Raw genomic sequence first — 27,193 nt, forward strand, 5'->3', positions numbered from 1 at the left:
TAAAATTTTATTGTTGACTTACAAAGCCCAGAATGGACAGGCTCCCGGGTATTTGTCTGATCGCTTGCAGCCTTATGCGCCCTCTAGATCTCTTAAATCAAATGATCTTTTGCTTTTAGCCATACCAAGGTCAAGGCTGGTTCACAGAGGCGATTGAGCATTTGGGGTCGTAGTGCCTAAACTGTGGAATAATCTACCCTACACATCAGACAGGCTCCTACTGTCAGTCTTTTTAAATCTTATCTAAAAACACATTTGTTTTCTCTGGCTTTTAATACAGTATGAGAGTTATTTGGTATTTGATGTTTGGTACTAATATTATAAGTTACTTTACTAGTTGTTGTGTATTTTTGTACAGCACTTTGGTCAATGTTGCTGTTGTAATTAAATGGGCTTTATAAATAAATAAATGATAAACAATACAACTTTGATTTCAAAGAAGCTGGAACACTGTTAAAAGCATATAATGCAGTGATTTGGCAGGCATTTAAACCCTGTGTATAACTAAAAATAGCACAGAGACAACAGATCATATGATAAACACAGAGGAGACCATTGCTTTGAAAGTGCTGTGTTTTCCTTGATGATGTTATCAGTTGGTCAAAAACACGAGGATTCTTTTATCAGTTCGCAGGTCTTTACTACAGAGCCACACTGTTGGATTATGTGCAGGATGCATTTGCCATTGTTTTCCTGTAATAAGCAAGAGCTTCTGTGGTGAAGATGTCCTCTGGCTGCCAGTTTGTGTATTTGAGGTGATGACACCATCACATATTACCTATGCCATACTTATTAACACAAAACTCAAAACAGCTTTTTTAGTTGTGCTTACATTTTAAGCTTGTATGTTCAAGAATTCCCACAAATAACATTTTTATTAAACCAGTCCAAATATGTGCACTTCGTGCCTCCATCTATAAAACACCTAAGGAGCTGAAATGCAAGATTTACTTTCCATGGATTTAGCTTAGCTTTGTGTCCTGATGTCAAGCCAGATGGTCCCACTCCTCTTTAACCCATGGAGACTTGACAATGAAGATTCCCAGAAGAAAAATAAATAAGAATTCTGATTTTGATTTGTGACACCACAGAAAAGATTTCCACTTTACCACAGTCCATCATAAACAGGCTCTGACGAGCCAAAGCAGCCTCTGGATCTTGTCCATATATGGTTTTTCTTCACATGGTTGCAGGGCCTTAACTTGGCGCACCAAAATGTCAAGCAGCTAAAAATCCTGCATCGAGCAAGACTTGGAAAACAGTTTGCTTTCAAATCTCCAGCAACTGGTTTTCTCAAAAAAATCAGAAACCAGCCAAATGAATTTCACATTGTTAAAGCGCATTTCAGGGAGTTTTGTGGTTTTTGTTTTTCTGTATATCAACATGAATGTTTTTACATTGTAAGCAAAAGGAGAAAAAACATATTGCATGTTAAAACACAGACTTATGATTACTGAGAGAGTGGAGGTGTGTGGAGGTGGAAGAGCCAGTAGGATCATACCTTGAATCACTGAACCTCTGCTGGTAGTAAGACATGCAGCCAGCTCAGTGGTCTGTAAAACTGAGGAAATATTATTTTGCATTATAGATTGCAAAGGTCTATATCTATCTATCTATCTATAGACATAGATATATAGAGAGAGATATATACATTGCCGGTGAAACGTTTTAGAACACCCTAATTTTTTCAGTTATTTATTGCTACTCAAGTCGCTCAAATCCAGTAAATAGCTTGAAATGGTACAAAGGAAAGTGATGAAATGCCAGAGGTAAAAAAAAAAAAAAAAAAAAAAAAAAAAAAAAAAAGGTAAGGTTACCCAAAACTGAAAAATAAAGTACATTTGAGAATTATACAAAATGGCCTTTCTCAGGGAACACAGAATGGTTTAACAATTTAAGCTGTTCTGCAGGAATGGAGGTTGATCAAGCCTTGAAATCTTGTGGTTACTTAAAACCCCCTCTGTCTGCATAAAAGCAGTGTTGGAACACACTGTGGTACCATACCCTCATGAGCATCAGTTGAACAGTATTGTACTGCAGAAAGTAGTGTGATGCTACAAAACTGGTGAGAAAAAGGCAATTAACAATGGAAGAGAGACAGACCATCACAACACTTAAAATTGTAGGTGTTTCCTACAGAGAAATAAGTCAGTGAGTACAGTTTCCTTTACCATCAAAGACACTCAAACTGGGCAAACTGACAGGAAGAGGTCTGGCAGACACAAACCACAACTGAATCAGAGGACAAGTTTCTGAGAGTTAACAGATTATGTGATAGGCGGCTCACAGGACGACAGCTCCAAGCACAGCTTAATAGTGGTCGTAGTAAACAAGTCTCAGTTTCAGCTGTGAAGAGAAAACTTCGAGCTGCATGTTTGGCAGCAAGAAAGCCATTGCTAAGACATCAGAATAAGACAAAGAGGCTTGCCTGGGCCATGAAACACCACCACTGGACTACTGAAGACTGGAAGAAGGTCATATAGACTGATGAATGTCGAGTAGGTGAAATGATGGTTCCACAGTGGGTGGCATCAACTGTCAACCATGGAAGAGGACGTGTGATGGTCTGGGGCTGTTTTGCTGGATCCAGGGTGGGTGACTTGTACAGAGTGAGAGGCACCCTGAACCAAAACGCCTACGACAGCATTCTGCTGAGCCATGCAGTACCCTCTGGTATGTGCCTAGTTAGTCAGGGGTTCATCCTACAGCAAGATAATGACCCAAAACATAAGTCCAAACTATCCCTGAACTACCTCAGGAAAAAAGAACAAGATGGTAAGCTTGAAACCATGAAGTGGGCAGCACAGTCCTCAGACTTAAACCCCATCGAGCTGGTTTGAGATAAACTGGACAGAAGAGTGAAAGCAAAGCAACCTACAAGTGCCACATGTTTATGGGAACTTCAGCAACAGATATGGGAAGAACTCTCTGAACAATATTTCATGTCTATTGTACAAAGAACCCCTCGGATGTGTTCAGCGATAATATGTGCCAAAGGTGGCTACTTTGATGACTCAAAGGTTTAGAATACATTATGGTCTAGAAATTGATTCCATGATTTCTTTTCAACTCCAATTGCTTATTTGTGCTATGCTTTCATTTTAGAGTGCAATGAGACATTAAACTGTATAATTTTCAATAGAAAAACTGGAAAAATTGGGGTGTTCTAAAACTTTTGACCGGTAGAGCGTGTGTGTCCATCAATACCGAAAGAGATCTCTCTATCGATGAATAGTCTCCAGACTGTGCACATACTGAAGCAGTGTGTGGATGTTGTGATGCGAGGGTGAGGAAAAATAAGACCAGCAGACACATTGATAGCCTCAGCGCTTGGCGAGCCAGCACCAAGAGAAGACCCTGCTTCTGCGAGGAGCTGCCTTAGCGAGTTTATTTACAAGTCACAAAATACAGGCGTCTCTTTCAATCTGCGCACAAGCGTTTCACATTAGTGTTGTCATTTGACAAACCATCAGTTCATCCCCTCTACTGCTCTGTCTTTGGTTTCCCAACTTTGAAACATGAGGATCAGTCCCACAATCATACTTAAATACTCTTTACCTATATATTTTGTTCCACAGATATATAAGGTGTCGCTGCTCTTAAAATAATAGTTTGGTTTTTTCCTACCCTCCAGATGAGGATTTTGTGCACTACAAAAACTTGCATTTTTACAGCACAGTTGACAAAACTTTTACAGTTCAAATTTATATCATTCAGCATAGAAGTCAGCCTCATATTTGGAGCTTTAATGATCTATATTTATGCATGTTATTACAATTTTGTTTTAGTTTTATGGCTTCAAAAACATTAAATATATATCTGGTGTACAGTGATCTCTGTAGTAGTTGTGCGTTGGCTGTATAGCGGCTAACTGTAGGCGTGGATTTAAGTAGTTGCCTCGGTTTCTCTTTATTTTCCAAAGTTGCTTTTCTGCACTAAATATGACAATAAATTTTAAGTTTTTCAAGAGCTGGAAAAAAAACAAACAAACAACAAAAAAAACTAAAAACAGAAATAGACTCAAATCATGACCAAAGCACTTTTCTAGAGCAAAGACATGAAGTGACAACATGACCTTGGCAAAGGAAAAAAAAAAAAAAAAAGTCCAATAAATTTATACTTTTTTCCTCCTCAAACTGTTTTTCCAAATAAAGGACAACAGCTGTGCTAAGATCAAATAAACTCAGTCACAACTGACTTCCCCCCCCCAAAAAATGGAGTTTACACGCACGCACACACCTTCCACTCAAGTGCTAAATCTTCAACGCAAATCAAATTCTGTTTTCCGAAACAGAAACAACTTATAATCTGTCACACACGTGACAGAGAGGGTTCAGTAAAATAAAGGTGATCCCACACTAAAGTCACTTGTTTTGAGCCAAGCGTTACTGTGCATTTGACAGTACTGATTCAGTGACCCAACACTGTGCAAAAACAGGACATCACAACATTGCACAAAACTTCCTTTAAAGGAACTCTGTGAACATAAAGCAGAACAAATTTTCGATCCAGAGGAATCAAATCTCTGCATCTGATGAAGAGGCGGTCTGACCTGGCCTCAAAATACTGCTCTGCCGGATGTCCCTCAAAGTTTTTCAAGGCTGTGAGCTACGAAGCTTAAGTTCTTGTTTTAAAAGTTTCATCTCCAATTGTCCTCAAGTTTTTAGGATAGCAATTAAAAACGGCACCCCCCTGTGGTCAGAGGGTGCAATGGCAGTAATGCTTTTAACCAACCCCCCAACATGTGCAGTTAGGAGATGCGTCTTAACTAAGCCACAGTGCAGCTCTTAAGTAACTTAACCTGCTGAGATTTAAGGCCATTCGAGGATCTTCCCATCAGTGTGGGACTTTTTATCCTTTCTGGGGTATTTATAAAATGTTACAATCAAAACAAAGTTCATTAGGAGTATAAATACCCTCAAACGAAAGCTCAAAGCCATCACTTCAACCTGAGTCTTTTTGTTTTGTTTTTTTTTGTTTGTTTTTTTAAACATACATAAGAGTCGGGGGAGTCCTTAATGGGTGGGACAAATCCAGACTTAATTTCAGTGTGTTAGCAGTGTTTCCCACACACTGATTATTTGGACAGGCTGCCAGGCATATTTGGTGACTCGTTCAAGGGTTTGATTTATTCATTTTTTCGCTAATCAATTGAGAGAACACCACCTTAGCCAATTTACCAGTGGTCCCTCGGCACTTATTTTGAAAGTTGATTTTCTGATAACTATGCCATTGTGCTGATTATCAATATCATTCAGCTGCTTCTTAAAGGATGAACACCAATTTACGGTTTCTGGAGTTTTGCAGCTGTCGGCTCCAGAGACCCATCAGGATTGAGGCGGAGTCTCATTGGCGATGCAGCTGATTGCACCATAGTTTATGGTGTCTTGAGTTAGTGGGCAAATAAAATATCTGTAGAGGTGTTAATGATTTGTTAAACAAAGGGTACATGGAACTCTTTAGCAGTAGACACACAACTAGAAACAACATCTGGGAAACACTGCTCAGCCACAACAAATGATTTCCTTTCTGGATGCCCATGCTGAGAGTTTGTTAGGTCAAACACTAGTAAAAGTAAAAAAAACAAAAAACAAAAACAAACTAAAAGAAAGTTGGAACCAGAACCTGTTATTTCAGGGCAATCTTCTTACAGATGGACATTTTGCCAACCCTCTAATGAGAGGCTACTTATGTTGGTTGTAAATGTAGTCACCTGCTTTGAATTAGAACGGATATCATAATTGATATCAGTAAACAAGATGATAACTGACTTTCTGCTCAAAGAATCAGAAAGAATTTTTTAACCTTCAGATGTTCAGAAATCACCACCCATAACAGTAATCGCTACGGTGCAATAAACCTCTGAAATGCTAATACCCAGTCGTGTTTCCAGGTGTTTATTTGTCTCCATCCCGATCTCCATGCAGCCTTCTCTCATGCTGCCGTTTGGTGATGATGTATTTGAAGAACTCGTAGACAGACCAGCTGATGGCAGTAGAGGGCATCTGGTAGATGACCCGGGCTTGGACACCTTTAAAAAAGGCTGGAACGCCTCCCATCCTGTACACTGTCCGAAAAGCCTCGCCCAGGCCAGAGATTTGGCGGCTGCCGGAGGCCGACGCGACCGCTCCAGCTCCCGTCGCTGCCTCTGCCTGGACCACGTGAATAGCCCGAGCCTCCTGTGTGTTGAGAAGGGTCTTGCAGACATCGAGAGGGGTAGTGGCAGCAGCAGCCAATGCTCCAGCAAGAGCACCGGAAACAACGTGGGAGGAAGGGTTGTACTGTCTGTGGGGGTTGAGAAGCTCCTGCAGGTACTCATAGGTCATGAAGTGGAGCGCCTGGAAGGGCACGTTCATCGTCAGCTGGGTGGTGTAGCTGCGGTAGAAAGCAGCTGGTCCCTCGTGTCTCAGCAGAGAACTCACACAGTCCACCACGCCACGATAAGGTGAGTTAAACATCTGCATTCGCTGCTTCACAACTAAAAGAAGAAGACAGGACACAACTTCCTCAATCACATTCAATAACACCTGATCAAGCATGTGTTTTCTATGATCTAATGACCATTTCTTATCAATCCATCCAATCATATTCACACAGAATTGCAACACAATGTTAACCTTGTCAAGTAAGCGCATAACCGTGTGTAACTGTCATCATCAGACCAGTCTGTTGTAAAAAGCTCTTTCATTGTCTGCAGCTTGAGCCTGTAGCTCCACCAAGTGTCCTAATCACAGAAACACCACATGGTCTATAATGACCTGAAGTAGGCCGAGGTTCTTTAAATAGGTCAACACTAAGACTTTACTGTGCAGAATGTATCACATGTGACTGCGTGCACATCAGCTGGGCTGACATAAACAAAGAGATGGAGGAGGAGGGTTTACCTTCAGCTGGGTTCATGATGGCATCGTGCAGCACTGTGGCCATGCAGCCCGCCACTCCTGCACAACAGACAAAAAAAGTTTCAACCACAAGATCGAGCAGCCTCTCCAAATATTTTCAACACATTACAAGGAGTGTGTTAAAAACATTTAGCGTAACAGGCTCTAGTTTAATTAAAAATAAATAAATAAATAAATAAAAAAATTATAATCAAACTGACAGTAATAAACAGTCACACAGTCAGGGTCACTTCCTTTTACCAAATTCTACTGAATTCATTTCCTGTTTCTTTATTCCTCTGTTCTTTAAAATAAAGAAGGAAAAAAGAAAACCCAATCAAACCTCTGCACCATTGATTATAAGTCAAAGTTTGCTGGCTGGGAGGCATCTTACCATTGGCAAAGTGGCTGTTGGTGCCAGGATGAATAGCGTCACTGAGCGAGAACTTTATCTTCTCATAGCATGCAAAGTAGAGAGCATGGGCAGGCCCCGCTCCCACTGCCAGTACGTTCACGCCTCTGATCGGCCTCCACACGCCCTCGGTCTGTACAATCTGCCGCAGGGCATCCATCACGTTCCTGTAGCGTGCGCCCGGCTCTGGGTGCAAGCTCTGCATGCGAGTCTAAGGTAATGGGGGGGAAAAATAAATAAATAATGAATAATGTTACAAGTATGGGCCAGTGAATTATGTTTAAATACATATCAAGCTATTACAATAAGAACAGAACAATCTGTATCCCACCTTTTAACGTTCCAGGTAGGAATAATAAGTATTTTTAAAATAAACACAAACTTGTGTATTTAAGCCCACTCAATTTTATAAACACTTGAAATTGGATATTGTGATATTTCTTGTTCAAAGTTAACAGGTGTACTTTTGCATTCTTGCAGAAAAGACGCAGGAGACCAAAGAGAACAAACAACCCCCCCCCCCCCAAAAAGAAAAGAAAGTGGTACAGGGTCCCTTTCTGTGAGCATAACCATTATAAACACTTATCCCTCTGTCAGGGAAACCTGAACATCTAACAGGACAGTGGACCGTTGGCGCAGTAGGTAAGCGGTGATGTAAATGACTAATTTTAGGTTTGCCTATTCCATGTATGGTTCTTATTATGTTGGTTATTTGATGCTGCAGTTCCTGATACAACACAATAAAGTTACTTTAATCTTTAGAAGAGGCTCTTGCATTTTGAAAACTGCGCCTTTTTAAAATGACGACAGTATAGGAAGCCTGTCATAAACAACAAAACCAACAACTCCTAATATAGTAAAGGATTGAGACAAAATGATGTTGGATGACAAAGATGGCGCAGTTTCACTTCTGTGTCCAAATATCATGCAGTATGTGTCATTTTGACAGCTTTTTCACTGGAAATTTTCCAATGTTTATAAAAGTACATATCACTGTAGAAAATGTAACTAGATCTGAGTTCAATCAAAACAGTCTGCCAGTGTTTTTGCCCATGAATGAGTACTACTGTTCACTGGTAGACAATAAATGAATCTGACTACCTAAGTAACAGACAGGGATGTGTGTGACAAGTGGACCAGTCGAACAATCATCGCCATTGTCACTAGTCGGTATCACATATACTAGTTTTTTTTACTTCATGCCCAATGCCGGTAAATAGTTGTATCCTACTGTTATGCAGCCATCTGCCACCAGATGGAGCGTTGTTGTTGAGAAACACCATAAATCCCTTAATCTCGGCCTGATCTTTTTGTTAATGCTATCATTGATAGTTTAATTAAAAGGCGAAAGAATACGACTGTGGATATATGTACTGGAAATGCGCTTCCTCTGTAAGGTGAACTAGGCTTTCTCTTGGCCGACTGGGCATTTCTTACTGGGACGAGGCCCCAGGGTAGACCCGAGACTTGCTGCCCATGCCTAGTAACAGATTGCCAAAGCAATGAGCAATATTTCCAGCCCCCTAACATGTCACAATCCTAAAATTTTTCCAGCCGATTTACAGAACAGCAGAGAGCACATCTTCCTCTTGGCAAAATGTTTACATGGACTTTCCCAGTTTGTGCTTCTGGGAAACAATAACGCACACGGGATGTGCTCAGTCATCCACAATGTGAGCGGTGCATTCAAGACTGTTGTAGAACATCCACGTCCTCAGCACTGAGCAGCAAACAACAGCAGCAGGTGGTAGTGAAAAAAATGACAACAGTTCATCGGGTTATGTATTCAGCCCTACTTCACTGTATACCACTAACTCACGGGTGTCATCTTTGCCCTGCGAGAGAGCAAATGCCACCTCTGCTATCAAAGCAATCATCTCTGAAGGCCTAATGTAGCAACCTGGCAGCTGTTGCTAGGCTGCTACATTACCCTAAAAAACATAAACATACCAACTAGATAGACGGGGTAGCTTTGTGCAAACAGTCAAAGGGCAAGGTTGATTGTAGATACTGAAGAAACTACAGCAGTGCTTCCTCCCACAGTCTGATTAAATGGATCAGAGGTTTGTAACATTTTGCAATATATTTCATCATTTTTTCAAAAGGGGTTTTTTCTAATGGTTCACTCAGGAAAAAGTCTGCATTTGTTTTTTTCCCCTAGCTTAAAATAGACGTTTATGTATGAAAAAAAGCTCAAACTAGATACCTTGAGTCAACTCGCTTACAAAAAAAATTCCTGATATTATTTTGGTGAAAGAAACTTCTTTCAGCCAAAACAGATTAATAAGATAATACTTTCTGCCTGCCTTCAAGCAATGAAGAAACAGACACTGAATTTAGTGAGAAGAATAGACTGAAGCATAATGATCAGTATTACATAAAGATGCTGGCCAGCTACGTATGATGGCAGCAGGAAACAGATTGTGAAAAAACAAACCTTAGCAGTAAAAGGAAGTTGTCTTTAAAAGTTTACTGTAAAGAAAATCCAAACTTCCTTCAGACAAAAGACTATCAGCCACAAAGTTTTGTAATCCACTTCCTTCTACTTCAGCTTTGTGGCTGGAAGAGGGACACGGTCTTGAGACACATAAGGTCAGGAAAGGCTTACAAAATTCTCAACTTAAAGTCTTCTTTATAAATTAAAACATCTGAAGCACACGATTTTTTCGCTTGGCAAACACTAGATCGACATAGTCACACACCCCCCCGGGCAGAAGTTTCATAAGATGACATCCTACCAGGAATGAGATTAGGTCTGAATATTAATTGCTCTATGTTTTTGTTAAAGGCTTTCTAAAAATGAGGAAGTGATCAACATCATTGTTTACCAAGTGTTGCTCAGTTAAAATGACCTGCACAGGACTTGTCACTGCAGCAGATTGCACATTTACATCCTTGTTAATAAGAATTTGAAATAACCACAAATCTGCAAGTCAGAACATTTTCTACAAACATCTGCTGATCATGGTGTGATTCTGATGAAAAGTCCTGCAAGGGAAAGCTTGAGCTTGTTTTCACCAAATCTTTGACTTGGAATTTATAGTGAATAAGCCTTTTGTTTGATTTACCACCGCTATAAGAAACCACAGAATTACTGCTTCTTTATCTCCTGATACAAAAAGGAAATAACAGGCCGCATACTGAGCACTAAGCTAACAAAGGAAGACACTGTCTTGATTGCTGAAATGCTTTTTGACTCCTTACACTTAAACATTTGTCTAGTCAGTTCCTCCTCTAATCCTTAAATGTACTCAACTGAACTTTTCTAGCTAAAGCATGGGACAAGCAGCTGTTTACAGTTGGCACAGACATTTATATCATAGGAAGACATGGTTAGGAAATCCTAAACTATCCAGTTATTCTGAGAAGCAAGCCTGTGCACAGTGCCACACCCCCTTCTGCCAAGGAGTGCTTCATTTAACTGATGTGTCATCGACTTTTGCTCCAGTGACTAATGACCCAAATGAGTTACTCAGTTACTACAGCCGACTCTTCGCTGTGGTTCTTTGACAGTTTCTACAAAGTAAATTGTTTTCTCAAAGTAAAGCAAAGAGTGATGTTGTCTACAACCATAAAGGTAGCTCCAACAATGCAAATGAATGAAAGCAACAACTGTCCCCAGTATCGCTTTTGTTTAGTCCTCTACGGTTATGTCTTTGATATCAGACTTTGACCATATGTGAACTCCAAGATTACTTCTAAAATATCGCCTGTTGGATTTTCGTCGGGATTACTTTTACGATACTAACCATTTACTTAAAACGTAGCACAATTGAAGGCTTTGGACAAAGCAACACAAAATGTCCATGAGTTAAAGAAAGTTATCACTTAACCCATTACGTGTATCGGACCCGTGGAAAAGCAGTGCTGTGTAGCAAGGTGTAAATTTACGAATCCACTTGAAATTGAAAAAAGGAAACACAACAAAAATGCCCATTTCTAACCCTGCCCGATAAAGGATGCATGTTAGGGACAAACTTTAACAATCTAGGACAAACTGAGGTGCCGTTACGACACTCCTTAACGGTACCTCAGTGAGCTACTATCAAGCCTAACACATCACTTATCTTTTGAAATCAAAGCTAGATAAAGGTAAACATACACACTAATAATAAGCTTCACACTGCGTCCACCTGAGAATCCTGAGTTTTATAATTTTAAGTTTAGGTAACGTAGCTGATTTAACTGACCTCTGTTAGCAAGGTTACCCCCTGTTAGCTTGTAAGCTAGCGTTAATCGAGCTCAGGCTTGTAAAGAGGCCTGCGTCAGGCTCGGCTTTATACAACCAGTTGCTACCCTCAATGTTGCAAAAACAGAGCCCGACAAAGTTTAAAACTCGTATCCTATTGCTCTTATACCTTGACACAGTCGATGGGATACATAACGCAGTGCTCCATGATTCCAGCAACGGCACCTGCCAACATGTGTGTGCTGGTGGATACTCCTTGCGGCAGTCCTTCATAGTCTACTTCTGTCTCGACAGAAGTCAAGGTCTCCGGAGTAGACCGATGCGACACCGAGACAAAGTCCTGTTCCCCCGCCATTCTGGATGAGACATGAAATCTTCCCGATGTTCCCAGCAGTCTGCCACCCAACCATCGAATCTCTGCCCTGGCTGCAGCGCTAGTGACCCGGCTATCGACGCCCGCTGCTTCCACGGACGTTCGCCGGGACATGAAACCATCCGCTTCCATTCAGGTAAGTTACTTTAGTCCTAGTGATATGGACAAATCCGGCGGCCTGCCTGTTGGCGCGTTCTTCCCGGCAGCTTATGAATGCAGGCCGGGGACAGAAAGTGCGCGGCAGCCAGCTGCAGAGAGACCGGGAACCGGGAGGAAGGATAGGTGGGACTTCGGTTGGCTGTGAGTGTTGCACACCAACAAATAAATTTGATTCGCTAGACTAGCTGTCAATCATACACAGTTCGCTCCAATTAGCCAGTTTGGGCTGGGCGGGTAGGTAAAGTGGGTGGAGTTTAAACCTCGTCTTTTGTAACTTCTTTTGATCACATGGCCTGCAGGAACGGGACGTCCCAGGTTACGCATCAAAGTAACCATCAACTTGAACGAAACACATCTACACTTAAAGTTAGGGCATGTGGGGATTGCTGTTATTTTATTTTAATGCTGGTATGTTAACTTCAGCAAAAGGGTATACTGTTTTTGTTTACATCACAAAATCATATGTCATATGGACTTTTTAATCTGGAGAAAACACAACTTACTGACTTTTCAAGATAAAATAAACAGTCTTTGATTTTAAAAAGTGTGTAAAATGTTATAAACATATTATTATTGTTATTAATATTGCCTGTATATGATCGTACATACACACTCTACTCTCGCTATAATCTGATGTATTATTAATATTATTATTTCAGTTGGTGTAATAAAATAATTCCCATATGTCGGATAAATAAAATATTTCCCATTCCACCGTCATCAAGTTGTTCCATTGCATAGTTCTGATTATTCCTACAGTCTTGAATGCAGCAAGCCATCGCCTTTCGTGTTTGATGACGTAGCCAACCGGCTAACCGGAAATTTTGTTAGAAATTTCGGTCATTTCCTCTCCGTCTCCTCGTCGTGTTCTCTAAACTAATAATTTACGGTGAGAGAAGAAGGGATCGCATCGTCTTATCTGTCGAACTACAAACAAGTATTATTAATGTTTGTTGCTGCCATGGTGGAGAAGAGGCTTCTGTAGGTACGTTTATAAGAGCGAGTGATAGCGTACGGGTGCTGTGATGGTTATCAGTTGTTCGTAAACGTAGCCGGTTTGTAATTGAACCGTTATTAACAGTGATAGCTACGTTTGTAGCCAATATAAATACAGCATACAGTGTATCTTTCCCTCTGTTATTTGGTTTCGGTTACAGTTATTGTGTTTTATGTAACGGTTTTAGCTTATATAACTGAGAGGTAGGCTAGTTACACTGACCTGTGGGAAAAAAGCCAGAGATTATACTAAAATGGTCCTCTTCTATTTAACGGCAGCGTCTAACAAGTACAGCAGGGGATTTAAAAACATATCACAGATTTGAAGCACAATATGCTTATTGTTCTGGCAGGCAGGCTAGGGTAATTTGTTTGCAAGTATTACAAATAAATTCGATTTTTTTTTAGGTTGTAGCAAGTAAAACTGTTAGTAAGGCCTTACGAAGACAAACAGTGTTAGTTAGGTTTGCCAGTGTACAGGCTGCCAGCTGATTAGAATAAAGTGTTTATTGTGTTGTAAAGTTTTTATTTTAGCTTTATTTTTACGTGCATTTAGACAACAGAGCATTAACATTAAGTCCGCTGAGCCTCTCCCCCCCCCTTCTTACTCCCTTCCAGCAGAAAAAAAAGTCAGAACAGTTGACAACATCATAATCAGCCTGCAGCCGCCATGAGGTGACAACTGTGACATTTTGTACTTTTGCTGACGTGGACACATGGCAAGGTAATAAACCGATAACAGTTTCTGCTGTCAGAGTATTCTCGAGAAGCCCTTATGCTTGGCACTCTAACAGATGTTTTTCTATGGCTGTGGGAAACACAGGCGTCACTACTTATGTTACTATGGGCTCAGCACTTAACACAACAGAGCCTTTATTAATGCCATTACTTAAACTTGTATTTACCTACTGTTTCATGTCAAAATGGCTGCCATGAGTTACGTCTGCTGTTGTATATAACAGTATCTGCTGTGTCTTCGTCTTCCACAGGATTACTTTGTCCTGCCTGCCAGCCTCCTGGTACTGCAGCGTGTCCCTGCTGTCTCTGGGCTGTGCCCCAAGACAGAGGCTTCTGCTCCTGCTGCTGCTGCTCATCACCTCTGCCTTCCTCCTTCTGGAAACCTACCAAAGGCAGCTATGGGGTACCCAGCGACGGTCTGGGACCCAAATTAACAAGTGAGTGGACGGTAATGAAACAAATAAACTCCTTTCATTTAAGCCGTACACAGAGACTGACAGAGTGGCCTCTTGCAAATCTGGAAGCCTTTTGGTAACGTGTTTTCCTCTTATATGCTACTTTGGGCTCACTTTAATAGATTTTTGTCTTCCTCTGTTAGTTTGTCTTGTTAGAAAATACAATTTAAAAGTTCAAGTCCCAAAACCTTTTCCAGTCAGTGTTGTAGAAGCTAAGCTAAACGAAGCATGGCTCTAAGGAAATAGGAGGGTGAAACAGCATGAAAACACTGGTAATTGAGCGTGTCTGGTTACAGGATGGTGAGGGGATGTGCCAAAACATGCCTTAAATTTAGATGCATTTCATAATCAGCCACCATTAAACTGAGCAATGAAGACTAGAGAATTTATAAAATGCCGCCATGTCGATCATATTCTCTTTGAGCTGCTAATGCAGGCCCTCCTCTCTTTCAAGTGTGCTCGAGTGGAAAGCTCATGGTAAACAGATAACCAGCTTTGTGAGCACTGTTGAAAGGACTCAGTGTGTGGGACTGACTGCAGGTGTTCTCCTCAGTAAACAAGGGAAAGATATACTAAATAAGCAGATCATTTGGAAAAATGTAAATGCACTCTGCGGTTTCTTTGTCTGAATGTGTAGAACATTTGTTTCAAGTGGATTTAAAGGAAGGAGCATGTCGGTGGATATTATTTAAGCTCTTTCTCACCTTTGTGCTTTCTCTGGTACATAAACACAGTTTTCTGAGTATATTCTTCATCTCCTAATGTTTCTGTTTGCTCTCCTTCAGATACCTCTCCCTCACCGAGTCTATGGAGGCTACCGACATCCTCAACCCTTCACTGAATTATGGCATCGTGGTGGACTGTGGCAGCAGTGGCTCCAGGGTCTTTGTGTATTACTGGCCGCCCCATAACGGGAACCCCCACACCCTACTGGACATCAGACAAATGAGGGACCGCAGCCGCAACACAGTCGTCAAGAAGATCAAGCCTGGTGAGTAAGCGAAGCTCACTCGGAGTTTGTACAGTGTGTGGAAGCTTGCTGAGGACTTATAGCTCTGTTTGCGTGCACAAGAACACAGTGCTATTTGTTTAGGTAGTGAGGCACACCAATAACATGTGTGCTTGTGTATAAATGCAGTGGCTCATTTCTGTGGCTGTGTCCATCCATTCGCTTCCGCTTATCCGTTTTCAGGGTCGCGGGGGGCGCTGGAGCCTATCCCAGCTGTCATAGGGCGAGAGGCGGGGTACACCCTGGACAGGTCGCCAGTCTGTCACAGGGCTAACACACAGGGACAGACAATCATTCACACTCACATTCACTCCCGCATTCACATCTAGTGGCAATTTGGATTAACCAATTAACCTATCCCCACTAACTGCATGTCTTTGGACGGTGGGAGGAAGTCGGAGTACCCGGAGGGAACCCACGCAAACACGGGGAGAACATGCAAACTCCACACAGAAAGACCCCGGCCTGATGGTGGAATTGAACTCAGGACCTTCTTGCTGTGCGGCAACAGTGCTAACCACCGTGCCACCGTGCTGCAGTCGCAGTGGAGCTCGTTCAGTTTGCCTACTTTAACTGCTTAGAACATATAGAATTAAACACTGTATGAACGTGTGGTTAAAGTTCTTTGTCTGGATTTGAAAAGTCCTGTCTGTCCATTTTTATCATCCTTCATCCTCCTACATATTCCTCACATCCTACTGTCTGCACTCTTGTGTATCCTCCTCTCTCTCTCCCTCTCTCTCTTTTTTCTTGTAGCATAGACATCCTTTCTTATTATCTGGTGTGGTAGAATAACATGTGAGTTATTAACTAGTTTTGTGAGCCACTGATAATTTTTTGAATGTGTTTTTCCAGATGGAAATTAGTTTGCAAAAGTTTCACTGTAAAAGGCTTTTATAAGAACTGAACAGTTTCTGTGTATTGAAATGCTAAATGGCTTTTAATTTGAAACATATACAGGAAATGTTACATTTGTATAAATGGCGTCCCCTTAACAGAACAGGAGCAGATCAGAGTACTAAAATTCTCTTTATACTCAGTCAGAAAGAGTTAGGAAAGGCTAGTTATGCTCAGCAGTCGAGGTAAATAAAAGTCGGATGGCATAAGATGAATCACAGTGTACACGTAAATGAATGAGCAATTAGAAGAACCATTGTTTCTAGGTTTGCTTAACTGTAACTGTTTAAGCCTTATGTACAGACCAGAAACAAAGTGACAAAGACTGATTGTTTATTTGTTTTGTTTTGTTTTTGGTGCCAGTGAGACAGAAGATGATGGCGACAGGGAGATCATTTCTTATTCACTGTTTGCCCTCTGGCTCACGGCCAGAAAAGTGAAAGTCAGAGCATGTGAAACTGGAAAGAACATGATGGAAAACAGAAAGTAGGAAAAAGATTAACAGATTTGGCTTCAGTTGTTTTTCCATGCAAAGTGAACTTTCTGATGGTCTTACACTTAATTCCATTTTATGTATGTGACTGGAGACCGCCTTATAAGTCACTTTTAATTGAAAGATCGCAAAATTAAAATGATATAGGACCATTTAATATTTGTACATGTATATTTTCTTTATCTCTTTCTCATTATGTCTTTCTCCTCCTCTTTATCTGTCTCATCCATCACTTTTCTGTCTCCCCTCATTTCCACCTCATCCTCTTCCTCCTCACCTCAGGCCTCATCTCCTGAACTAAAATCAGAGCTCTAACACACAGAACCGTGCATTATTGCTTATACATGCTTATCCATGGCTGATATTATCACAATTACTTAATGTCAGTAGATTAGATATGTGACCCTCCCGACTCGTATCCAACTCCTTTCACAAATGTTCACAGCCTCCTCCAGAACAAATAGACACCTGGCATATTGAGTAAGAATAGGATTATGTACCTAAATTGGGAGGGGTAAAAAAAAATCTACTAGATTTTACACACTGTACCTTTAAATAATTAGTCACATCAGTGGTGAGGAGCTTTCAGTCCCTGCGACTTTGTTTTATCTCTGCCACAGCAGGCAGATTAGATAGAATGCTGCAGTTAAAGGAAACCTGAACCTTTGAATGCTGGGACATCGTTGTGTAACAACCATTCTAATCGTTTCCTTTTAAGGCTTTTATGATTGATGTGTGGTGTGTAAGGCTATAATGCTGATGGCTTAGCTTTGTCTAGTTCAGTGATCTGCATCAAATAGTTCCAGAGTTTTCATATCATTCAGCATTTATTCCTACTAAAACACACTGATATATTTTAGATCATGTCATGTAAAGTGTTTGTGTGAAACCTCAACTATAGCTATTTATTAGTCATTTATAAGTTATTTTATGAACAAATTAACCCTGTTCAACCTCATCTTATCTTGACAGCATTCGATTTTCTTTATATTCCAATATGGGCAACATATTAGCTTTCTACATTAGCTAGCTCTGATTTTATAACTAGCTAAACATTGTGAATTTTGTATTTTATACCTGATTGTACTGTATGTGTGTATGTGTATTCTCTCAGGAATCTCCACTCTGGCAACCACACCAACGCAGGCCAGTGACTACCTCCACCCTCTCCTCAGCTTTGCTGCTGCTCATGTCCCAAAGAACAAACACAAAGAGACTCCACTCTACATCCTCTGTACTGCTGGCATGCGGCTGCTGCCTGAGAGGTAAACAGAACACCATGCAACAGCATCCGTTTTTAATCTAATGATATTTTAAGGGAGACCTGGTATGGTTGTTTCCAGCTCCCACTGTGAACCATTTGAACTCTACTCTAGTGAAGCTGACATAGTCTCCCTCACCTTTCTTCTGATTGGCCGTCCCTTGTAAATGGAGGGTTTTCAGCTTTCCTCATTCGTTCTGTATTTCTATATTGTGAACAAAACCTCCAATTTTATGCTGTACTTCTCTGCATGTAGCCAGCAGGCAGACATTATAGAGGATCTTGTCACCGATGTCCCCCTGGAGTTTGATTTCCTCTTTTCCCGTTCACATGTTGAGGTCATCTCTGGGAAACAGGAAGGTGAGCTGAACAGGCTTGTTTACCCTGCTGATAGTGGCACTCTTTAAATCTGACACTTCTAACTGCTGCCTGCTTGTTTCTGTGTCTTCTCACTGTGAAACGACATGTTCCTGTGACCTCGTAGGAGTGTATGCTTGGATTGGCATTAACTTTGTCTTGGGCCGCTTCGACCATCCTGATGAGGGTGAGTGTGACGGAGGCATGATGTTTACCAAACTCACACTAATGTTTGTTTCACATGTGTTTTATGCAAAATTGTTAATTTTTTGGGGGCGTGTAATTTTTTTATTATTTTTTTAAAATATATTTCTTTAGAGGATGCCACAGTCGAAGTGACGACAAGTTCTCAGAACCAGCAGCCAATCAGCAGACGGCGCACAGTGGGCATCATGGATATGGGTGGAGCTTCGCTTCAGATCGCCTATGAGGTGCCCAGCGCCATCACCTTCAACTCACCTCAAGAAGTAAGGAAATACACTGAATACTGACCTGTCCTGCCTGTGATGTAGCCTGGAAGGCTGGTCCCATCTGCATTAGTGTAACACCTCTGTGTGGTTTTCAGGAGGAGGCAGGGAAGAGCTTCCTCGCAGAGTTTAATCTGGGCTGTGATGTCGAGCACACGCAACACGTGTACCGAGTGTATGTCACCACGTTCCTGGGCTTTGGAGGAAACATGGCCAGGCAGCGCTACGAGGACCAGCTCTTTAACAGCACCTTCACCAAGAACAGGTTAGTCACATGTGTTTTTTATGCTTGAAGTACACTGTGAGATGCCTGCAAATATCTACATTTTGCATTACAGCTGCATTACTGATATGTGTCTCATTTTTCCTTTAGACGGAGCTACATAGTAAAACTGATAGTTATAGGCAGTTGTTTTTAATCTATAGCCAATATACTATAACATTTACTTTACTTCTAATTAGTGTGAATACAGATTAAGCATTCACAGCATTATAATCCAAATCTTTATTATTTTTCATTATTATCCTCTATTGCATATGTTTTTCACCAGCTATCACCTTCAACTTAGAAAAACCATTCAAGCAATGTTAGATTCCTCTTCTTTTCTACATGTCTGCTTGTATTTTTCTCATTTCTAACTTTTATATTTTTTGAAATATTCAACTTTATTCAACAAAATTTATAATGTATTTCAATGGAGAGAAGTGTTTAAACCCTCTTTTAAGTTACTCCTCTTTTAACTCTAACTGCTTCCACATACGTTCACCTACTGACACCTTTCAGACTTTAAAACGAAGCCAAGACATTAAACTATTGAGCTTGTATTTATCTTTTCAATATCTTTTATAGTCTTTCTTCAGTTCCAGTTTAATTTTCATGCTTTTTTTTCACCTGTTTCTGAGTTTATGATAAGTGTCTGTGGGATCGGTTAGAGTGGGGTAGAGTGGGACAAGTCCAAAAATGATTCACATTTTTTTGTCTTTCAACTGCTGCTGTGTTGACAGTTTTCCCTCTACAGCCATTGTTTTGCTCTCAAAACATAGCCACCATTGTCCTCTTTCATCAGTGTTATTATCATTAAGGTTCTCCTATAAATGCCTCCTCCGTCCAACTCTTCCACAATGTTAAAACAGCTCCCATATTTCATCTGAAAATAAGAATTGCAGGTTGTCTTTTCACTGTCACCACGTCCGTGTAATAAACTCTACAGATGTGAAAATTAAAGATTTTGAACTGGTTCCGATATAGCTGGTATAGTTTTCACTTTACAGCCATCATCCTAATCTCAAAATGTAGGGCTGTTTGTCTTCTTTCCAACAATGCGGCTCTCAAAGCTAAGAGATGTAACATTTCTTATCTGTGTGGATCCAAACGAAGCGAGTACCTTTTCCACAGAGTAACAGGATGTCAGTATTTACTGCAGTCCAGAAGCTGTTTGCAGTTATTTTCAGTTGTTGAATTTAAATGTGTGTGAACGACAGAGCATTCTGATTGGCACATTAACTTAATTTACTCTAAAAGTAAGCTGAAGCAAAGAAAAATCAATTGCCTGTTTCCCAGGTGTGTTACCATAAGAGACCAGCACCTAGACGGTGTCTTTTCCTCTCATGCCTTTCGTATTACTGTTACCCAAAGTCAAGCTGGCACTTCCCACAGCTGTTTTCTCTATTTGCTTCTTTCCAGGTTTTGCTGAAGCTTGTAAAAATACTGTCTGCCTTTAACTTGGTTTAATCTCAGAAACTAAAAAAACAGCGCCATCTACCTGCACACAATCACACATCCTCTCTAAAATCCAATCTGGAGCATGTGATGTGAAATATAGTGTACATACCTTCAGGACTGGGAATCTTTTGTGTATAAAATGATATGAATAATTAATTATCTTGATTTGACAATGTTGATTCAGTCTTTTAAACATCCTATAACTGATCAAGTATTTAATTCTGGTTCACTGATTTATCTAATTGTAGACACTTATTTTTCTAAACCTCATATTCTTTCGGTTTCATGTAGCTGAGTGAAGAAAGTAGATTTAAAAATTTTTCATGTTATTGTCCAGATATCTAACCACACAGACGGGTCTGAGTAAGGACAAACCGTACCTGGACTCCTGCCTGCCCGTCGGACTGAGTGAAACAATAGTCCGTGACAATCGCACGCTGCACCTGAGGGGTCAGGGTGACTGGACCAAGTGTCAGGAGGCAGTGCGACCCTTCCTGGGTCTCCACAATGGCACAATGTCACCAAGAGGCGTCTATCAGGTATGGACCTTTATGATAGCAAGGTTTGTATTTATCACTGCTCCGAGTCTTGATAAACTTAATTCTTTATAATTTTTGCAGGCTCCCATCAACTTCAGCAACAGTGAGTTCTATGGTTTCTCTGAGTTTTACTACTGTATGGAGGACGTGCTCAGGATAGGAGGACAGTACAACAGTGAGAAATACTCCAAAGCTTCTATGGTAACAGACACACAACACCAGTCCTTCCATTAGACAAATCTATTAGATAAAGGATTTTACCATTCTGTGTTTGTTCAGTGAAAGTTCAGTTTCATGTTTTGGTTAATTTAACAGGACTACTGCTCTACCCAGTGGTCGACACTGAAACAGCGTCTGGAAAACCACCTTTACTCCAAGCAGGCAGACGACAGCAGACTGAAGTAAGTTCAGTTTTCTGGCTGTCTTTATGCTATTATAAACCTGCACACACACAGACACACACACAAATAAATGTGGCATCTTTTGAGCATTTTCCAGTTCTGTGTGTGAGTTTTTTCATAGCAAAGAGCAGAACCTGAGATGTAAAGCATGTCATTATCACAATTGCCAATTCACTTTTATTAGGCCACACGAGGAGGAACTCTTCAGTTACTCCCCGACTACTTCACTGACCATATGTAGAAAATGGACAATAATCGGTCAGAGGTTGGTTTGTGGTATATTTTTGTGTCAGCAAACCATATTTATAGAACTGGAGATGTTTGTGGCTAAAATCTTCACATATTTAAGATACACACATATTTATTCAGTATAGCAAACTGCAGTTAATTGCAGATTGTCATATTGTATGTTGCAAATGAGGATACTTCTTTTCTCCTGCTTTCCACATATAAACGAGTCTCTCTGAACTTGATTTTCAGCCCATAAACTCTATGTAAGTAAGGCTGACCCAATTCTTCTACCAGTGCACAACAGTGGATTATTTCAGTAACAGCAGGAGCCACAGGCACACCCAAGCATTTCGAGGACAGTCTAAACAAAAAAAACAGAACAAATATTTCCAAATTGCTCACTTGTTCTCAGTTCTTTACAGCACTAACTCTAAATTATGCATAAATTATGTATAAATACACAAACAAATGCAATTTTAACATGTGAGTCTTTATGACCTGACATCCCTAACATGAAAAAAGGAGGAAAAGCAACTCTTACCGTCATGTACCAGCTGAAATGTTCACCCCAGAAACTGATATGGCTTTGCAGTTAAGTGCAAGTTGATGTAACAGCCTGCTGCCATCGTTTTGCCACTTTCAGACGTAGAGTTTCACCCACAGCTTTGTTTGTCTCAGTGGGAAATGGCAAATGAAGGCTAATGATGTCAGCTACATCACTCTGGCTTCAGACTGTGTTTTGATTCTTGAAAGAATAATATACTGCTGGTGGCAAAGTTGCAAAAGTTATTCCCTTTTTTGCCTGCAGGTGGTGCACATTTTCATGACTCTATCTGCAGCTGCAAATCTAAATGACTGCTTTGTTTTTCCTGCCCTCAGATGTCAATTTTATCCTACTCTGACTCATTATTGTGCTGTTTTTACCCCAGGTATCAGTGCTTCAAGTCAGCCTGGGTGTATGAAGTGTTACACTCTGGTTTCCGTTTCCCCACCGACTACCCGAACCTGAAAACAGCCCAGCTGGTTTATGACAAAGAGGTCCAGTGGACTTTGGGGGCCATCCTGTACAAAACCCGCTTCCTGCCTCTCAGGTAACTGTCAGATATGTCACACTTTAACTCTACACTAACTTACGCTGGTTTTTACTTTCACTCATTTGCTCCTGTTATGCCTGCACTGAGTTACCTTTTAACTTGTAGGTTTGTTTGGGGAAAAACACAAGATGTGTCACAGGAATGTGCTCGCTATGAAAAACACGGCTTATGTCTTTATCTTGAAACGGTCTAAAATCAGCTATAGGGCTTTACAGCACTGAAATGAAACCTGCCAAGTTAAACCAAAATAACTTCAGTTCATTTTTATTCATGTAGCACTAAATCAGAACAACTGTCACCCGACACCTCGAGGGGCTTTAGACTCTAAAGTAAAGACACTAAAGTAATACAGAGAAAACCCAGCAATCACTTTGAGCAACCACTTGGTGACAGTGGGAAGGAAAAAGTCGCTTTTAATAGGAAGAAACCTCCAGTAGAACCAGGCTGAGACAGGAGCAGCTAACTGCTTTGACTGGTAGGGGACAAAAGACACGCTGTGCAAGAGAGCCACAAATTAATAATAACAAGCACAGTGCATCATATAAACAGAGTTTGTTTACCTGAAAAGATTTTTAAAACATCCTCTTTACATCCATGAAATGAAACAGTTACAGAATCTTATTTTGAAAGTTATAACTTGACTCCCACCTCCCCAAACCTGCCCCCCCCAAAAATAATACACCAGCTAAACAGAATGCTGCTCCTGCTGCTCTGCTCATTAGCAAGGATTTGTTTTGGATTAAACATGTGCTTCCTCTGCCCCGCTTGTTTCTCCAGGGACCTGCAGCAGGAAGCACTGCGGCAGAACCACCCCAGCTGGCTGCGCTCTTCATTCGTCTACAACCACCACCTGTTCTCACTCTGCATCCTGGTGGTGGTGCTGGCCATCCTGCTCTACATCCTGCGCCTGCGGAGGATCCACCAGCGGGAGCAGCGGCAGGCCGAGGTCCTGAACCTCCTCTGGGTGGAAGAGGGAGAGGCTCTCCTCCCCTGAGAAATATGTCTGGGACGGGAGGCTCCACACTAATCGCATGCAGAGTCTTATGTGTGCCTCACTGTGTGTGAAAAATGTGAGTATGGAGGACAGTTGAGGAAGGGAGAAATTACTCAGTGGAAAAGCGTGTGACTTGGTAGATTATGATGTAAGAGGAGACCAGACAAAAACATCGCAGCATGGAGACAGTTTAATGAGCCCCGAAATCAAACACCTCTGTATATCCTTTGATCGTACAGAGCTCACCTCAGACTGGAAAGACAGACTCTGGGCTCACTTTCTTCTCTTCACGACCACTTTGGATGAAAAGAATCACCCCAGGTTTACAGGATCAAACCACTCCTTTTTTGGGGGGGGGGGCTACCCATTCCTTCGAAGATCTTATTTCTAGGTTAAAGGCAGTGTGGATGGTTAACCTGGATGTGGTGTCATTGTTAATGTTTCCACTGCTGACTGAGGAGAAAACACGAGAGGATAGAGATAATTTTACAATATGGGCTCAGAACAAAAGTCACCTAAAAGGACAGCAGAGGGAGTGGTCATTCGTTATCATCTAATTGCTTTGTTTTTTGTTTTATCATATAGAAAGTCAAAGCAGTTGCACAAAAATTCAGTTCTTAAAGGGGACCTTAACATTTTTCCCACCTATGTACTGTCACAGTGGTTGGTGGTCATATGAAATAAAAGTTTCAAGTAATGAGGTCAGTCAGTGGGCAATAATCTTTGTGGGTAAAAGCTCAGGCTTCAGACTGATTTAAACACTCAGTTTGACTTTTTTTTTTCTACCCGTGGCTCTGTATGATGTCAGTGACAGAGGATAGCCCAAATATGGGCATCTCAGGCACATTACACTCACTGTGAGCACAGAAGCCCCCGCTGGCTTAAAGAGAAGGTCGCAAGAGCAAAAGCAGTTCACTTTAGATAGAAGATGAACTGGGAGAGCTCCACTGAGGCCCAGTATAAGTTAAATAAGGATTATATTTAGACATGAATCATACAGAGCTACTCTGGTACAGTCAAAGGATAAAAATGAGCATATTAGGTCCACATAAAACAAACCCAGGCAGCCTGAGCTCTAGTCTAAGTTTAATGCGAGCAGAGCTGAGAGTAGGCAGAGGCTGAATGAGTGCCAGATGTTTATATGGACCACCCATCATGAGACAGGTTGTGTACATATATGACTGGATGGTATATGATGCATGTGATTATAGAGCGACTTCCGTTTTAACGCGAATCCTGTTTACATGCTGTTTACATCTCCAAATATCACACAAACACAACATTATGCCACAACATGCCAAACATTACTCACCTGTGTCAGTGGAAATACCAGGTAAAATCTGCCTCTTTTGCATACAGGTTTTTGTATCCTACATGTCCTGTGCTTTCCCCCTGCCATCATTTCTGTAGCCCAGTGTTACTTTCCCTTTATCTGTGAAATGACATCTGTAACAAACCCTTAGCTGCCTCATACCTGAGAACTTATTTTTGTTTCAGCCTTCATGCCCAGCTGAATTGCTCACTTCTCCAAAACTGGCATTTCATTGTAAGTTAGTGCAAGTTTATTTAAAGCTTGTTGTTTCTCCACAATCAAAGATAGGGTTTCACCCACAGCTCCGTTCATCTCGATGGGAAGATTTCCTTGAAAGCAATCCTGCAGACTGATGATGTCAGCTGCATCACTTTGGCCTCAGACCATGGTTTGATACTTGAATTCCACTGCTGTCCTGCCAAGACCCCCGTCCAACCAAATTTTAATCAGAGGGTAGGCAGGGCCAAGAAGCTTTTTAGCTGAAATAAGCAAGGAGGCTTAATCAGAGTCTGGACGGAGGCACTGAAAGCAGAAGAAGAACCTGCAGGCCTGATTTAAGCAGATGCTGTCTGATTTTTGAATGCAATAACTCAGAGAAAGCGGGGAGGGAAACTTTTCCTGTGCCTCAGGCTTAGATGGATACTGGGACATGAACAAAAGTACAGAACAGCTCTCAGTCTGTGTTTCTAATATCAAGATGAACTACTTTAAAGCCATTTTTAGGAGTAGAGCCTAATGCAGACAAAGAGGTTTATTCCATTCTGTGTCTACTGTATAATATAGCTGTAAATTGAAATCACTGTTTTGTTTTGTTTTTTTGTCTGTTTTTGAGCGATATGTGCTGACAGACTGATCGAGCTGTGCAGCAAACCATGAAGATAGAAATATGTGTTTGAGCCACACCTGGTGACATTTCCTGAGAAGTCCTATAAATCATAGATCGATCCTACAGTGGATTGTTTTTAAATGTTCAAATGTATGGCTCAGAGTTGCTCACAGTGATTTCAGTCAGTGGGACGGGGCATGATTCATCCAGCTGAACGATGATGACTCCATTGTTTTCAAAGAAAACTGTCCTTTTGTAAGCTGTAAGTGGTGCTAATGTGAATGTTTTGTTGTTTAGAGAAGCGGAGCCGTTTGAGAGCTCTGCGTCATTTCAGAACATTAAATATGTTCTCTTGTTTTCTCCGTTCTGCTCCTCCTCGTATAGATGAGTTCTGACTTGTCTTCATCAAATCGTCAGTGTTCATTTGTAACGTTTCTCCCATCTGTATGCAACAAATACTTTCACTCTTATATTCTTAATCAGTGAGACTTGAGTGCCAACAGGTCCATTTTGTTTCATTCCAGTTCTTATATTTTTAAAAAACTGCAAACCTCTTTCTGATCCATCCTGATGAGGATTTTTAAGATTTCTGCTGCTTCTGTGATATTTTGACTCCTGACGGAGGACCAGTCACTGACTGTCTTTCCAGAGCTGGGCATTGTGCAATGTTGAACAGTAATTCACTGAAGAGGAGACTTGATTTCAATGTTTTTAATTGTGGTACTTTTAATGTAAATGTGAACCGAATCAATCCCAATAAATGGTTCTTTGTAATTCAAGTGATTTGACTCTTGATAGCACACCTCACCCAATGCACAGAACTAACTGCAGATGTGAAATGGTGTTAGCTGTGTTCAAGCAAAGCGGCAACTGCTGGATATGAAAATCCAACATCCAAGTGCCAAAATAGCCACGGGATCATTTTGGACAGCCGATGGCTGACTGAAAAAATGAGTCAGTCCAATCAATTCCCCTAGAGACCCATGTTAAAATCAAAGACTGTATACAAATAATGGCAATAGCCACATTCATTCACTCACTGTTTCTGGACTCTGCATATGAGGGTTCAGTGTAATCATACTGGAACTGTAGAAAAGTAGTGATGCAATCAGACACTCTCCACAGTGACACTTATTAGCAACTTTTCCTATGATCACCCAACCCCTTTAAATTGTTTTGGGGGGTTCGTTTTACGTTAGGCTGTTTGAGTCACTGAAACAGACTTTTCTGCTTTCTAATGTGGGAAATTTTAGTGCCTGTTTTGCAATTGTGTGACAAATAATAAAGCTTGCTGTGTGATTAAATATACTAGCAGACTATTTAAGAGGACTAGCTTTTTCATTATATGAAATTATATTTAGCAGGATGTCTGTGCTCAGCTTAAAG

At 40.9% G+C, this 27,193-nt stretch overlaps 2 protein-coding genes across 3 annotated transcripts; one reads left to right on the forward strand and one right to left on the reverse strand.

Annotated features, from left to right (window-relative positions):
- Positions 1-3,314: 3,314 nt before the first annotated feature.
- LOC116315579 (mitoferrin-2-like) lies at positions 3,315-12,164 on the reverse strand. Its single transcript, XM_031733910.2, has 4 exons — positions 11,652-12,164; positions 7,276-7,504; positions 6,885-6,941; positions 3,315-6,478 (listed from the first exon to the last, which is right to left on the reverse strand). The coding sequence occupies exons 1-4, from the start codon at positions 11,985-11,987 to the stop codon at positions 5,898-5,900; spliced, it is 1,203 nt and encodes a 400-aa protein (XP_031589770.1). The 5' UTR covers positions 11,988-12,164; the 3' UTR covers positions 3,315-5,897.
- A 653-nt stretch (positions 12,165-12,817) lies between these two features.
- LOC116315578 (ectonucleoside triphosphate diphosphohydrolase 7-like) lies at positions 12,818-26,586 on the forward strand. Of its 2 annotated transcripts, none has more exons than XM_031733907.2 (14): positions 12,818-12,999; positions 13,629-13,734; positions 14,000-14,185; positions 14,989-15,194; positions 17,717-17,867; positions 18,120-18,223; positions 18,348-18,407; positions 18,539-18,687; positions 18,786-18,952; positions 20,748-20,949; positions 21,031-21,150; positions 21,265-21,350; positions 22,511-22,672; positions 23,453-26,586. In XM_031733907.2, the coding sequence occupies exons 2-14, from the start codon at positions 13,727-13,729 to the stop codon at positions 23,667-23,669; spliced, it is 1,818 nt and encodes a 605-aa protein (XP_031589767.1). In that variant the 5' UTR covers positions 12,818-12,999; positions 13,629-13,726; the 3' UTR covers positions 23,670-26,586. The 2 variants fall into 2 exon arrangements, with proteins under 2 accessions (XP_031589767.1, XP_031589768.1); XM_031733908.2 differs by having other exon boundaries at positions 13,632-13,734.
- The last annotated feature ends 607 nt before the right edge of the window (positions 26,587-27,193 follow it).

The sequence above is a fragment of the Oreochromis aureus genome, linkage group 6, assembly GCF_013358895.1.
Source record: "Oreochromis aureus strain Israel breed Guangdong linkage group 6, ZZ_aureus, whole genome shotgun sequence".
Lineage (NCBI taxonomy): Eukaryota > Metazoa > Chordata > Actinopteri > Cichliformes > Cichlidae > Oreochromis > Oreochromis aureus.